The following is a 16599-nucleotide window of genomic DNA, read 5'->3' as shown; positions in this document are numbered from 1 at the left end:
TTTAAAAGGAGTACATACTTGTTATTGCAAATTAATTTATTTTCAAAATAAAAATCAAGATAGCATCACACCTGCCACAATGGCTTTATCTCTTTCCAGGGAATCCTTTGCAGCTAAGCTTTCTTCCTCAGTGGTTGTATTTCTGAACAGTATCTCTGGACACAACTTAAATTCCAGTACTTCTGAGCTGCATGTTTTTTCAGCTTCTGAGACAGAAGGATCCTTTTTCACACTTGGGCTGTTCTGTGACACTTTGGACTTCAAGTGCCAGACAGCCCTGACAGGTGATGTCTCTAATTTTGTCAGATATATACGTTCCTGTGCCATACGTTTAAATGCAACTCTGTTCAGGTACTGTTTTTTTGGCTCCTTTTGAAGATGCAGTTTTAATCTGTTATTTCTTCTATTTAAAAACAACAGGTTTTTATCAGGAAATGTTTTTTCAGAGCACTTGTCTTTGTTTTGACCATCCAGACGTCTCTCTTTGTTAGAAAAGTAATTTTTAGACATGGTAGAAGACAGAACCCTTTTTCTCTGTAGTTTAAGCATGGAGCGATCTGCTAATGAACTCTTCACTTTCCAGCCATTTTCTCCATTAAATTTTTTAGCTCTGTCAGTATTTAGCAATAAATTATGTGAAAGCTGCTTGGAATTCTGTGCTTCGGATTGTTTTGATTTTTCTTCTTCCACCTTTGTTTTCTTTGAGACTCTTTTCATATTTTCCTTCCTCTTCCGCTTGCACGACTGCTCCTGTGACGGATGAACTTTCACGGATTTATGCTGAGAATATTTGTGGTTTCTTGCCTTTAAGTCTACAGTGTCAACGTTTGGTAACTTTATAGCATCAGCATGATGACTATTCAGTTTGTCGTGTTTTATTTCTGCTGATACTTTGGCTTTCTCTTTGATGTTGGTTCCTACCTCTTGCCCAAGCATCTCCTTTTGTTTCCTGCAGTTCTGCTCTTCAGCTGAGTTCTCTTCACAGGTTTTAATTTTTTGTCCTTGATTGACTTCAACTTGCTTAATTTCAGCAGTTTCTAACTTTGTAAATTTTTTAATGTCCACTTTGGATTTCATGGCCGAACCTGTTTTGGTTTTATCTTTTGAAAGGGACTCAGTTTTGAAAACTCTCTTTTTCTCTTTGGATGACTTTGTCCTGTTGTCTGTCTCAGTATTACCAGCCTTTTCTGACAACTCTTCTGATACTGTCTGATGTTCGTTTTTGTCACAAATAAATTCTTTGCCTAACAATTGAGTTTCTCTGTTGCTTTGCATCTCTTCCTTCGAGCTGCTCCTTTTAGATTTATCAACATCTGGATTTTCAGATAAATTATGCGATTCATTTTTTTCCTGCTTTATTGTAGGTGGCTTATGTTTGTTATTCACCTCTAGCCTAGGCTTTTTATTTGTTACCGAGGGGTACTTGCAAATAGCTCTTTTATTTTCGCTACCACCATCTGGGATTTTTTCAGGAATTGGCAAGTTTCCCACTGCACAGTTGTTCTTCATTACAGCATCAGATTTACTGTTGTTTTCTTGTCTCTCTGCAGTGCTAGTACTTTCAGCTTTTGAAACCTGATCAGAATTTTTCTCTGAAACAGGTGTTTCAGGTTTAATGGGGGACTGTGGTGTTTTACAGGCTTCAGACGGCAAACCCACTGAAGAAGAATCTTTTGTATTTATGGGGCTGGAGGTTTCTTGTGTTGTTTTCTTCTCACATAGACTCTGACTCGGCTGAACACTGCCTTCCAGGTTCTCCTCAGGTGAAGCTTTTTCTGACTGTTGACTCACTACTCTGTTGCTGTGATCAGGAAACAACTCTTGCATCTTATCAGAGCTTAACACTGCAGTTTTTGTCTGAACTACTGGGTCTTTCAAGTGAGAACTCTTCTCACAAATCTGAGCCTCTTTTTGAGGCTGATTCTCCATTTGCTCAGCCACAGCATCTCTTTGTACTGGTTCTTTTGTCAGCATATCAGCACCTTCAATGCCATATGGAAATTCCTTCACTAGTTCAGACAGCTGACTGTTCAGATATCTAATAGGTTCTGCTCCAAAAAGGTTCATGTCTTTTTCTGTGCAATTTTCAACAGACATGTAATTTTGTTTACTGTTGTCTCTTGCATTTGTTTCAGCAGTTATGCTGACTGAGAAATCCAGTGAATTTAGAGCTAACTCCTGGTTTATACTAGCAAGAATTTCTAAGTCATTTTCAGGATGCTTGGAAGATGCCTTGAATGGCAGTTTTTGTTCTGAGGTAGAAACTGTTTTATGAAAATTGCCACTGCTTTCTTTCTCCACACGACCAGTTTGGATTCCATCCAAAATCCTACCTCCACTACTCATGCAGCTGGATGATTCTTCCAACATGTTTTGCAGCAAGCTCCCTCTTTGGGAAGTACTATTTGTCAGATCGTTTTTATACAAGTCCGCCTCCTGCTGCTTTTGGGTTGGGTCAGATGCATTTCCTTCTGAGGAGGCACCATGTGTCTCAGGGCCTGACTTGAACATACTTGCTATTTGTGGATTATAAAATGTATCACCTTCAACAAGAGAACATACGCTAGAAATACACAACATGTGGTCTTCTAACACAGCTGGTGATGTATCTCCTGTCTCTAATACAGCTTCCTTGTCTCTTACACCTTTCTGAAAGACTTGACTAGAATTATTTGTCTCCAGTTCAGGAAGAGAAGGCTTGTTTTGTACTACAAGATGCATATTTTCACTGGCAGAATCTCGTCCAGATTGGCTAACTTTCCTTTTGTTTTCATCATAGGAATCAGTTACACTTACACTGTTTCTTACCATTCTGTTTCTATCAGCTGATTTGGTCTGCTGCAAACATGAGTCCACTTCCTGCACCACAACACAGTCACTGGGTGATGACCGAACAGTTTCTGTTGTTGCCTTGTTGGTATTTACCACACTTAAGCCATCTTTCCCCTTTTCTTGCAAACTACATACACTTCCTGAATCAATCACTGGATAGGTTTTATCTGTAGATGGTGGACATTTGTCTGCCTGCTCAGTCTCTGTTCTCTGCTCAGAAAGCACTAAAGGAGAGACAACTGCAACTTGGAGTTCAAAACTTTTTATCAAATTGCAACTTGATGAATCAAGATTTTGTCCTCCAGAAGCAGTTGATACAGGTAAAGTTGCTTCGGCTGTACTAGACAGGACATTATTTTGTTCTCTATTTTTTGTATTTTGGCTGTAAGGTGAAATCTGATTTGCTGTGGCATTCTGACTTGACTGGCTATTTTGCACACTTAGGGATTTTGACTGATGCTTTCTCCATAAGCCCAGGCATGCAGTTAGTTCTTCCACAGAGTATCTATAATTGCTCTTCTTAAAAGATGCATTTTCAGGAAATGGGGTATTTTTCTGAGCTACAGCATTCTTGAATTCACCAGATTCTTTTTTTTCTGATACAGGAGAGTTTGTGTGCACTGTGTTTGTCTGCTCATCTTTCAGACTTTGTGCTTTCTTCTCACCAGTGGAAGCTTTTACAGAGCTTCCACCTGAGACAGATGTATCTACCCCTGGTTTTTCACTACATAAGAGATTAGTCAGTATTTTATCAGCAGTAGCACCAGCTGTCTCCTCTTTCAATGCATTTGTGCTGCTTAATACAAACTGGAGAAATGATGAGTTCTTGGGGCTGGCTGGCACATTGTTTGATGCAATTTTGACAGAGCCATCTACTTGACTACAACGTGAAGCACTGTTCAAGGACATCACAGGTTTTTGAGAAGAGGCCAAGGCATATGGATCCCTTTGTGCCACGCTGGGAGCACTCTCAGGATTATTGAATTGAGCTGGGAATTCACTCTGGGGGGGATTAGGAGCAGAGCTGGATGAAAAGCTCCTCTGATCCACCTGAGGGTTACTCTGAACTACCGCTAACCCTGTGTTATCAGCACTGGTTACTTTTCTGTGGTTTCTTTCTTCAGGTGAAAAGTTCATCACATGACTCTCTGTCCTCACTGTTTCAGATGGGGAAGGTGGCACACTTTGGTTGGACACCTGTGGAAGATGATTAGCAAGAATATCTCCATTATCTGATGGAAGTGCGGGAGTATTTTTGCCTTGTTCTGAAGCTACAAGGAGTTGTATTTTATAATTATGCATCTTTTGAAGCAGTGCAAATTTTTTTTTAATATTGAGCAGCTTTTGAGCTTCCCAAGCTAGTCTGTCCCTTGTAACTGGTCCTCCATCTGCTACTGCTGGCAAAATTTGAGAATTAACAGGTCCATCCATTAAACTATTAGTCTGGCTTTCCTGAACTGAAGCAAGATCACTGAGTGGTTTTGAAGCAGCCACCGAAGAAAGAGTTTCTTGAATTGCATCATCCAGTTCTTTGGAAATGCTAGGAGATGTTTCATTAAAAGGCTGTTTTGCTGTCACATTTCCACTTGAATTACTGACATACCTAAGTGACTGACTGATTTCTCCAGATGGCTGTTTCTGACAATTTTGCTGAACACTGTTGAAACCAGAAGCAGTTTTTAGGTCTGATGGGTGCCTCTGTTTGCTAATGGTGTATCCACCAGGGACATTTTGAACTGCCTGAGGTACACCTGTTGAAGACTGAGCTGCAGCTCTTGAATCACAGTTAGCAGGCAAAAAAGATGGTACAGAACATCCACTAGGAGCTTCTGATGTCACCTGACTTGGTCGATATTGTAGCAGCTGTACATTTGGTTCAGTGTTTTGATTCACTGAGGGCAAAAATTTCAACTGAGTGTTCGGATGGTAAACTTGGCTTTGGACATGTGGCCCAGGGGTAACAAGAGGCATGGAATAATTTGGGGGTGCAATGTTACATAATATTGTACTTGTAGGATTTTGCTGTGGCATCGTGCTACTGTTTGCAGTGATATACTGAGGTTCCCGAAGTACATTCCTCGAGTTATTTCCAGTATTCATTTGAGAGGACAGAGGAGGTAACTTTCTATGGGAATACATGTAGGCATTATAGTCTGACCAAGAAGTCTGAGACATCTCTGTCCACAAATGTTGTGTTTGATTGGTTGGTTTTGGAGCAATTGGTACATAGGACAGTGGTCTTCGATCAACTGCATATTTTGAGATAAAAAAATCATTACCAGCTACAGATGCTCCTGATAAGGCCTGATCTGAAGTTTTGTACCCTTCAGCATTTACAAGAGGCAAAGCAACATTACTGCTTGGTAGATACAGCCTTTGGTTATTTCCAGCATAAGTGCATGCATTTTTAGATGAATAGGTGTTTGTCTGAGGAAAAGCATGTGCACTAGAAAACAACTGAGGGTGGTAACATGCTTCTTCACTTTGCAGGTTCTTTGCATCAGCATTCTGGAGTGGTCTTGCATTCCAGTCCATCTTTTCGTGATAACTTTTTCTTCAGCCCAAAATCAAAAATCTAAAAAAAATAAAATAAATTCAAAGCTTTAGATCAAAATCTATTTTACTTACCAAGTTATTCTGACTGCATTATGAATACAAACATTGAACTTATATTTGAAGATTATTCTGCTAATTGTATTGTTATTCAACTTTTTAATTTAACAATAGATTGCTATATTTAACAATCATGTCCTTGAATTAGACAACCGCTGAAGAAATTTAAGACATTTATACATTCCAGAAACATGACTGAGATATGTAAACAATTCTAAGATGTTAATTAGTAGTAATTAACAAGTAAAAACCTTGCTAGTATTAAAGTAAAAACCTTGCTAAGCTGAGGAGAAACTTTGACTTTAGGCAACACACAATTTAGCCAAGAGTAAAACCCAATTCTTGTCACTGTCAAGTCAAAAAAAGTGAAGAGTACAACCTTAATTTGTCATTATTATTAACTGGATTAAGAAAATAAGTTTGTAACTGTGATCACAACATTTTTTATAACTTTACTACAACAAAAAGTGCTCCTTTAAAAAGTTGTATTTGGCAGAAACCGCTCATGTTCAGGAGAAAATTTGAGAAGCTCAGTATTAGTACAAGACCCCGAAAGACAAAGAGAAGACTACTCCTCACACCTAATACTTTCTCACCTTGACCACAAACCTCAGAAATCATAAGAAACTACTACACAGCCAACTGTCAATTTTTGATTGATGGAGCATCAAAAAGGAACAGAGAAATACCCCCACTGAACACAGGAGTAGCAGCAAAGCTCTTTAACAAAATGCCTACACCCAGGCTTCTTTATCAGATAGATTTAGTGAAGTCCTATGTAATGTCCCTGAATCACTCTGTGGAGACACCTCACACAGAGATGAGAGGGGAATTTGGACCAACTATACAAAGACCAAAAAGTTCAACTGTTTCTATCCTAGAGAAGAAGGAACAATACATCCAAACAGGGGAAGGCTGTGTGCTACAGTTTTCTAACAGCCTTCATCTACACAAAGCATCTGAATTCATTTCTGATAGGAAAGATCTCGGGTTTTATTGGCAATGTTTGTTCCTGATTACTTCTTCTCAGAGGCCCTGCTCTAGGAAATACATACAGAGGAAAATAAATTAATCCTAAAACAGAATAAATTGTTACAGGCTTCTGATCTGCTGGATAAGGTAAGACACTCCAGAGAAGATTTAATATCTAATTCACTGAACATTGTAACTTAGCACTGAAATCTGGACACCTGCTCACTGGAGTCAGAAAACACTTAAATGGGGAAAACATAAGGAGAGTATGAGGCTCAGTAATGTAATACAAGTTCAGCATATCAAAGCCAGCTCTGTGGAAGATCCTTTGATCACTCTGGAGAAATAATCACTGTTTTCCAAAAGCATGTATGTTTAATTCATCCAGGTCCACTGATAAAGAGGAAGAAGCCAGCCTCTTGCCCACCCTCACCCATTTGCTGGGGGAACTGAATGGGACAAAGTAGGCCTTGATACTGTGCAAGCACTGCTCAGCAATTGCCAAATCACTGATGAGCTACCAATGCTGCTTTAGCCCCAGATCCAAAACCCAGCACCATATAGCTGCTGTGATGAAAATTAACTCCACGCCAGCCACACCCAGTGCAGGGCTGCAAGCAACAATGAACTGTAAAGCTCTTGCTTGATGATCTTTATTTAGAACTATTGTTTTATTAATTTTAGACTTGAATTAAGGGCTCACCTTCTTCCCTAGCATAAACACTCTCAGGATAATTGATCAATTGTCCCAGCACACCATGGTGAAACTCAGTGTGCTGAGGGCATTAAAGCTATTGACCCCGACAAATTGATCCTTGTGCTCCAGCACCGTGGCTGCCCTGGGACAAGCTGGTGGCGAGCGCAAGCAGCACTGAGGCTGTCCTACAGCAATTTCCCCATGCCACAAAAGTATAAATTAATTAATTAATGAGGGACATAAATAGTCATTAAGTAGCGCATGGCACAGAAAGCAACGTGAATAAAAGTAGTTCATCTGCCCCAAGTTTTCAAGATGATAACTAATGAGCACACTAATTATTTCCATGTAGGTACTGAGCCTTGTCTGTTTAGCTTTGTACAGACTGACCTAAGGTTGCTGTGTGTGTTTTTGCTGGCCAAAGTAGACCTGGTTTGAGCCTGGGGTCAACTGCACATGGCATCACACTCAAGCCAATATGCTTTGCTGATAATGGTTCTATAAATTTCACTTACATGTGGAAATTTAAGTTAAAACCATGTTTTGAGCCCCCACTTTTCTTTTTCAAACCGGACAGGAAACTTTATTTATAAATACATATTAAAAATAGGAATACTAAGAATAAGCATCTTCAACTTCACTTTTATGAGTTTACTCATGTAAGCTTAACATGAGCACACAGTAAAACAGCATTAAAAGCAGTCTCTCTTTAGGCACTACTCCTATGTGTAGGGCTTGTGCACATGACACAGAGCACAAAAAAGAAACTGGTGTGAGGAAATTAGTTCAAATGGTGCTGTCATGGGCAGATCTGCTGCTGCTATCTACCCCTTGATGGAATAAGTTTCCAAAGGCAGAAAGTGAGGTTTACTGGAATAAGGCATTCATTAAGTAGGTAAAATAAGTAAGCCCGCCCTACAAGTGGGCTATCCTCCTATTCCAAATTCCTTACAATCTTCCTAATAGGTATCACTCAATTCCCACGAAGTATCCTCACACAGCATCCCAACTAAGGGTGGCTCCTGCTTCCCAGGAGTACTCCAAGAGGGCTCTGGCAAGCAGTTTTATACACCCTGCTCCTCAGTGCTTTCTATAGTCACCACCTGACAGTGTCATTTTGCTGTTGCCAGGCAATCCCAGGGCCCTACTCAGTCTGCATCATCTCCTCATAGGTGCCTACAAATTTGGGATCTCCAGGGTCCTGGTAAGCAAGCACACAGGCTTAAGGTCCAAATTCCCAGTGAGACACATAAATCACAACAGTCAGATTCAGACTCTTATTTGACAGAAGATAAAACACATGAACACGAATGCACAAGAATACACAGCTTGCTTATGGCACCCTAAAAATCATTGCTAGTACATCAGGAATCATACTTAAGAAAAAACATAACTACAGTGAGCCCTTCAAATTTGTGAGTCAAAAATTTAAAATCAAACATGGGCTATATTCCCAGAAATACTACTGACAAAGGGGTCTGCCACAGCCTTGGAGATTATCCAATTCTAATCTTGAAGCAGTAGTTAATAAAGGAATATAATGGAAATTTACTAGTTAACACAGGTAGAGATGATAGAGCACATGCATGTAAAAGTGGAATATCGTAGTTGCTATGGGAAACGTATCTCTGAGAACAGAAGATGGGATGTTAAAGTAGGCAAAAGCACCAAAACTGGGTAAAGCTAGTTCTGTGCTTTTGGACTGCCAGATAAGGAAGAAAAATGCTGCAGGTCATCTGTAGGTTGTCCAAAGTGCAAGGTGATGAAGAAGATGATGAAGAAACTACCACCAGAGGACCTAGAGACCACCTGGAGGCTATAATGCACATGCAAGATTGGGTGGCAACATATGTACCAAGAAAAGCTATGAATATGTTAATAACTTATTGGAAACTCTATGAATATGCATGTCATATCTGCATAAAAAGCGTGCAATGTGCAGCCAGTGCTGCAAGCAAGAATAATTCCTTAAAAGTCTCCCTGGATTATTAAGTTTTGATTTGAGCATTCACAGTATCAGAAACATACAGCAAAGGACTGACTAAAGATTCTGAGAGTTCAATGAAGGGAAAGAATGTGAGAGAGAATAAGTGAGCCAGCTTCACTTATCCTATGAGTAAAGTGAGGAGAATGTATACCTGTCCTTCGGTTTGTGGTGACTGCAGTCAAAGTCTCTGCCATGGGATTCAGACCTGCCAACTCTCCCTCCTTCCTTCTGCTATTTACATTAATTCTTAAAGAATTTTTCCAGACTTACATGTCTTAACAGAAAGAGGCTCTTCACTTGAAAGCAGTGTTTAGGGAAGCACCGGCAGAGAATCAAAGTTGCTGGGAGTCCTGGGCTCAGCCGGGGAATGGTAGATGGATGCTTCTCCTGGGAACAAAAGAGAGACATCAGAGAGCCATTACCTTGGAAAGGTTGCCCAGGCCATGGGCATCAGCTGCTAACAGCTCCTTTAGCAGCAAACAGCTTCTGTCTAGGTGCCTGTCCCAGGGAAAGAGACTATGGTACCATGCCTGGAAGGGGAATTGCACCACGATGCATCCCCAGCCCACATCCCTCAGGTGCTAAGATCCAAGATATGCACAGCACAGTCTGATTGATTCAGAAGCACTTGAGCTTGACTGCCCATTTACGTTTAATGACAACAGCTCCTGCCCACTCACTATCAGGCATGGCTGGAAAAGCCATCCTGCTTAACCCTTGCTGCTTTGGATCTTTCTGTGAATCAGTGGATTGCCTAGAGCTCTGCAAAAAAACCTTATAAAATACACAAGATTAACAACACACAATGCACTTAGTTGCATCACCTTCCTGTCTTCCCACCAGAACTCTGTAGCACATGTAGAAGTGAGACCAATTATCTGGGGTAACACCCAGTTTTAGCCCATCAAACTCCCCTTCCAAACCTCTGCTTTTTCAGTTCCAGCCATTATGAAAAATTCTTATTGGAACACAGTAGTGTCATTTCAAAGAAATTATAAACAAAGTGACTCCATGACCAAACTCTTGTCTGCACCCGGCACCTCTAGGGGTATGTGGCATAAACATCAGTCCTGGCACAGCCAAGAGAACAGACAGCATGCTTTCCCACACCAAGCCAGGTCAGTAAGAAGTGGAAATGTGGGGTTAATATTGTATAACTCAGTATTTCCAAGCAAAAAAAAGGAAAGAAGCAGCAGCACAGAAGGAAGCAGAGGTGGGATTCAAGTCGGGTCAGCAACCAACAACTGGTCAGCAACAGCAAGTGGTCAGTGACCTAACAATAGAAGCAGTTCAGCCTGACAAGACATTCTTTAATTTCCCCAGGCCCACTGGATGGTAAAGTTATTCATCTGAACAAGCCCCACCCTGCTCCCTGTTGGTCTGTGTGACAAAAAGAGGACTGACTGCAAGGTTTCAAGCAAAAGATTTATTTGAGCTACAGTTACAGATTACTTAAGACATCACTGCTACAGGTGTAACCAATACAATGGAGGTATCCACTATTACACTTTTCAATACTATACATGTTTCTTAAATGCCTATTCCTTCAGGCAAGTTACCTTGACCAGCATCCCTAAACAAGGGGACTTCAGGATATGACACTTCGGGGACATGGCTTAGTTGGCATGGTGTTGTTGGGCTGAGGATTGGACATGATGAGCTTAGGGTTTTTTTCCAACCTTACTGACACTGTGAAGGAGGTGTTACAGGCCGTGGAAAAGGTAAATCCTCAACTGCCAGATACCCCTCTCCATCAGATTAAGGTGGAAATGTCACTCAAGGTCTGCTTCTCACAAATAACCTGTTACGAGTACACCAATAAAAAATTATTTTGCAGCAATCTTAGGACTCTGTGATTTGCAAAACTAGCCACTATTATCTTGAGGGAAAAAGGAACAAAAAAAGTGGGAAAGGAAACAAATGGAGAGAGATGGAGCACTCATCCTCGATCCAGTGTTGGTCTGGCCAATGTAAGAAGGTTGGAGTCAGAGAAGCTCCCAAAGCCCACCATCACAGCTGCACTTTTTATAGGCTTGTTTTGCTTAAGCCATAATTTTAAAACTATGAATAAGTGTGGTCGAGGCCTACTGAGTTTGAGGAACTGGAACAGGCTTCCACCCTCTCTGCTTCTCCACTGTCACCTCTATATGCAAGCATTCCTCCCTACCATTAAGCAGGAATTACTTTGGAGAGCAAATAAGGTTTTTTTCCAAGGGATTATAATGTTGTTTTGATACTACTTTCTACCATAGGCCCTCAGGGCTGGTCCCCCACACCACCGTGGTGGCTCAAACACACTTTTTTCTTTGTGGTGATCTGTACATAGCAGATAGAAGGAAAATATGGAGAGAACCTAAAGGGTAGGCTATTAAAAACACTGATTAATTAATTGCAAAGCCAATTGCTCATCCGATTAATATGACAATCAACACAATTGCTATTTTTTAACAATCCAATCCCACCACCCTGTCAGTCCCAGTTTCTTGAGCAGGGAGGTGACCCATGAGAGCGGGTTAAGTCCACCAATTCAGTCTTTTGGCTACATGGCTTTGAAGAGTTCTCCAGTTTGCTTGACAACTTCTTTCACCTTCTGGTGGGCTTCCTCTGTGGTAGTTGTGTCATTATGGATAGCACTGCAGCATTCTCCCTGTGTTAGGGTTAACATACTACAGAAAACATGCTCCTCTAGTAATAGCACATCCAACGCTAATCAATTTTGTAAGGCAAGCTTAGATATTTGCTGTACCTGCGTCTTCATTTCTTTAAATATGACCTTGGTCCAATTGCATAAACCATGCACTTGCCACGTCAGATTATCTAATACATATTGATACTTGATTACTTTGGCGGGTACAAAAAAACGCTTTTAAATCTAGGCTTTTTTTTTTTCCCCCAGCTGTCACGATTTGGAGTTCGAACACTTGAGATCCATTCTTTGGAGTTACTGGCAGCTCGTTTTCTGATGCGGCTTTTCTTAGGCTGATTAAATACTCGAGATGGACACACGGAAGGGATTCCAATGGTACACGTTAGCCCTGCCATCTCATACATGTTCAGATGGGAGTACATTTTCCCATCTGAGCATGCCCACACGGTCCTGCTGGGTGCCGGGTATTTGGCATTTTCACAGTGGTATAGGTCACCTCTTGGGACCTGTTGCTCTTGGTTTTCTGGGTTCCAGATCTTTCTTTGATCAGGACCATGGGTGGTTGGAATGCCACACCTTTGTGCGACAGCCACTTCTGAAAAGGAGCTGTTGCAACGATTATCTTGGTTTTTGTAACCATAGTTTGGAAAACCCCAACAGGTACACATATCACGGATAAAAGTTCTTAATTCAGGAATATACCAGGTTTCAAAGGGATCTCCAGCACCAGTGGAACAATTCAGCATGCGAGAACAATTTAACAAATATGAGTATCCAAAGCCCGATTTTTTTGTATGCTGTGCCATACTCCTACGTTCCCTTATTTTCCAGCATAATGTTTCTCCAGAGGGCAACTGACTTACTGTCCTATCACACCCATCCCCTTTTACTTCCCACTCCAATTGCTCCCCTGTGGGAAATGTGGAAATTGATCCCAACGGAGGATGAGGATTAAATAGTTGCTTTAAGGACCATGCCCATTCGTATCTTCTGTGATTCATTAAGTGTGGAGTCCCTGGCTTACTAGGGACTTGAATGCACCACTCTGCATTCCACTGTACATGATATTCATGCTCAAAATAATTGGTACCAGGGGTTGGGTCCCACCAGGGTACTATAGTACAGGGAATAGAGGTGACATTCTGTGTTGAATTAGTTACATCCGATCGATAGCAGGTTTGGTTCCACAAGAACTCCCAAGTAGGGTTACTTGGAAGGTGATACAAGGCCTTCGGTTTCTCTACCCAGGTTCCGTTTTCATCCCATTTTTGTTCTCCAGACTGTTCGAGAAAGGGTGATTCAACAATTCCCCACGTAACATTTCCACCATTTGTATGATTCAGGGTTGCCAGATCTGCTTCTAATATACTGGAGAGGTTTGGCCACCTCATAACAAATTTAAATCCATCTGATGTGGAGCCTGGAACTGCAATACATATTCCCTGATCTGTGTGATTCCAGAGGGATATAACCCTTTGTATCAACTTCCAATCTAAACTGGACTGTCCACCCAAGGACTGTGCTTGCCACACAACAAGTATGAAGAAAAGGATCTTCCAATCCATTTTCTTTTGTAAGAAAAATAGTACAAACAAGACTGAGGAAATAATACAAATAATAATTATTTTGATGACAGTTAACACTAGTCTTCTGACTTCCTTGAGACCTGTAAAACACAGTACAACAAACAGGCAAAATCATTAAAACAAGAGAATTATCCACCAGATGTGGATATGTTTTAATGTTGGCATCTTCCACCACCCAAGTTTTACAACCCAATGGGTTTTTTAGGACTATGAGCACCAATACCAAGGTGGAAAGTTCCACCAGGACAGGCTGGCCAGACTGGTAAGGTGCTGTGCTTGCTGATAGCTTTGTTCCCAGTATTTGGGTTCAAAGGGGCAGTGAAGAAAGCCACCACACTAGGGGACCCATTTTCTCCCCAGCAACTATTCACGCAATGTACCATGTCTGACAGCCACTGGTTCCAGCCTGGCTCATGGGGCCTCTAAAACTGTTTCAGTAGTCCACTGGTGTGCTCAGCAATGCCATTGGCTTGAGGATAATATGGATAATAACATGAAGATCCATTGGAGTCCCTCACCCCATGCCCACTCTTGGACAACCCTGGCAGTAAAGTTATAATCAGATCAACTGAGGTTTGAGTAGACATCTGAACCATAATTTCAACCCTTTGGAGACTGTTTCAGCTAAAGCCAGTCCTGGCACAATTTCAAACCCTACTAAAGCATATCCTTTCTTCTGAGACACTTGAAAAGGGCCTACATAATCTACCTGCCAAACTTCACTGAGGCCCTTAAGGATCTTTTAGGTGAGGTCGCTTCAAGCGGGTGTGACAAGATCCACACACAGGGATGATGGTATTTGCACAACTCCTTTGGGAGCAGCTGTCTTGTAAGGGACAAGGTAGCAGAAAAGACATATTCACAAGACCAAGATTTATTGTAAAGAGTAAAAGGTCTCAAAAATTAGACTAATAGGCACAAATTGTATTACCTGAATGTTAGGGTATCGGAGTAGCAAAACAATTATGTACCTTAGCAACAGCATACACCAAATAACTGGATAATTGTTACACAAAGGCTAAATGTTAAAGTAGTAGCAACTCAAAATCATAAAGGTTGGAAAAGACCTTCAAGATCATCGAGTCCAACCATCCAACTACCACAAGAACTAAACTATATCCTGAAGCACCATGTCTTTAACACCTCCAGGGATGGCAACTCCTCCACCTCCCCAGGCAGCCCACTCCCAAGTCTCACCACTCTTTCAGTAAAGAAAATTTTCCTAATATCTAACATAAACCTCCCCTGGCACAACTTAAACCCATTTTCTCTCATCCTATTGCTAGTTACTTGGGAGACCAACCATAAGGGAGTGGATGGAGGAACCCCCTCCATCAGACCCCCTTAGACTGCTCCACAGAGAGTGGGCACCAAGTCACCTTTGCATCACACCCTCCACACCCCCTCCCCTGCACCCCATCCCTCTCACCCGAAACAAATCCTCATCTGCATTTCCAAAGGGACTGATGGAGAAAAAGGAGACAGATAGGGGTCTGCATATGGCCTGGGGCCTGCATGCAATAGAGATAAGGATTGGAGAGTGAAGTGGGGAAGTGGGAGGAGTTCTGTTCCAGTTCACTTTGAAATGTCTCAACCACACTTACTTAAGTGAAACAGGCCTATTAAGTGAAGGGCTGCATTGGTGAGTTTGGGGAGTCTGATCAACATCAACCCACCCCCCTGGATGGCTCAATATTTAGATCCAGGACTGGTGATTTTTCACTCTTGCCCCCTTTCCTATTCTGTCTCTGAATTGAATGGGACACCTCCAGCCTCCTGCTGATAAAGTGCAACTGATTGATTTATGCTAATGACATCTCTCATCCTGAGGAGGAAAGCTGGAAAAACATTTTCCCTCTCCTTGGGCTACTAAAGGAGCAGTGAATCATTTGCCTGGAATAGTGGGAATTGGGAGGGCATATAAGCAACACTGAGGTTCCCATTTCCCCACCATTCTGCATCAGGCCCTGCCCAGAATTGGAATGCCTTCTCAAACAAGAAACCCTCGCTGGACACATCTGGACCCATAGTGATGACTTTCTCAAACTACCTCATTCTTTTCTTTCTTGTTTTCTTACTCTTTTCTCTCTCCTTTCTCTCTCTTTTGCCTCACAATACATTTGCCATATCTCCATGAGGTTAGATCACTTTGCTTGTGTTATTTGTCAAATAAAACTTAGTGCTTGCACTCAACCCTTAGTGCTCAGACTTTGTTCTCACGGATCCAAAATTTTAAGTTACATCAAACCATACCACCAGCAGCAGCCTTTATACAACTTCCCTTCAGGCAGCTGTGTGGAGCAATAGATCTCCCCTGAGTCTTCTTTTCTTCAGACCAAATAACCCAAGTTATCACAGTCACTCCTCATACAACATGCCCTCCAAACTTCTTATTAGCCTCATAGCCCTTCTCTGGACAAGCTCCAGGACCTCAATATCTTTCTTATATTGTGGCACCCAGAACTGAATGCAATGCTCAAGCTGTGTCCTCACCAGAGCTGAGTACAAGGGGCACTATCACTTCACTCAAAAATCCTCTACTAGAGAACAAAAGGGAAACAGAAGAAAAAAACCAAGAAAGCCGCCTTTTCTCTCACCAAGCAAACTCCTTATCCACCAGTTTTTGTTTTGTCTCCCTTTGGCCTAGCTGTGGCTAAGCTGAGCTCTGTGTTATTCAACACAGGAGAGCAGCTGGCATTGTAGACATCAACTTGTCCTTCTATTTGTTCTTCCAAAGATATTACCAGTTCAGAGTTTGTTATCCCCTTTCCTTTCCCATGGGAACCCTCCAACTCTAGGCAAGGGGCCGTGAAACTGAGAAAGAGAAACTTAACCACAAAGGGAAACAGAGGCAGGCACACCAAGACAGAGCACCCTGCTAGATGGGCCATCCTCTACTAATGGCTTCATGATATAAATCTCTACCCCAAGAATGCAGTCGCTTTATGTGTGACCATTCCAGTAGGTGCCCCCACTTTTTGCCTCCTCTTCCTTAAGCAAGGTGGCCAGGCACATTAACAAGTCTACCTGGTTGTTCAGGTGGTGGGCTGAGTGGTGCTGTGTGTGCTGTGACCCAATGCATAAATATACCCACTCTTCTGGATATATCAAGGATTTTTTCCCACTTTTCCCTTTCCCAAACTCATACCAAATTAACTTCACATCCATTCTGATCCCAGAAAGGGAGTCATTCAGTGCACTTCAAGACAGCATATGAGATAGTATAGACATATACCAGACCCTGAAGCTCCTTACCAGTTATAAC

The 16599-nt window shown here is 41.7% G+C and overlaps 1 protein-coding gene and 1 long non-coding RNA gene across 5 annotated transcripts in view; one reads left to right on the top strand and one right to left on the bottom strand.

The window, feature by feature from the left end:
- The window catches only part of RESF1 (retroelement silencing factor 1), a 46194-nt gene that overhangs the window by 6308 nt on the left and 23287 nt on the right, over positions 1-16599 (bottom strand). For all 4 annotated transcript variants that reach the window (XM_071769220.1, XM_071769244.1, XM_071769227.1 and 1 more), the window contains exons 3-4: positions 9372-9488; positions 72-5407 (exon numbers count right to left, since the gene is read on the bottom strand). In XM_071769220.1, coding sequence (XP_071625321.1) covers positions 72-5367 — 5296 coding nt within the window. In that variant the 5' untranslated portion in view covers positions 5368-5407; positions 9372-9488. The remainder of the gene's footprint in view (positions 1-71; positions 5408-9371; positions 9489-16599) is intronic.
- Positions 1-16599, top strand: part of LOC139787651 (uncharacterized) — a 376416-nt gene that overhangs the window by 337310 nt on the left and 22507 nt on the right. The gene's annotated exons all lie outside the window — the stretch shown is intronic.

Source organism: Heliangelus exortis, chromosome 1, assembly GCF_036169615.1.
Source record: "Heliangelus exortis chromosome 1, bHelExo1.hap1, whole genome shotgun sequence".
In the NCBI taxonomy this organism is placed as follows: Eukaryota; Metazoa; Chordata; class Aves; order Apodiformes; family Trochilidae; genus Heliangelus; species Heliangelus exortis.
Note: the sequence above shows the minus strand (reverse complement) of the source record. Positions and strands in the feature narration are given on the sequence as shown.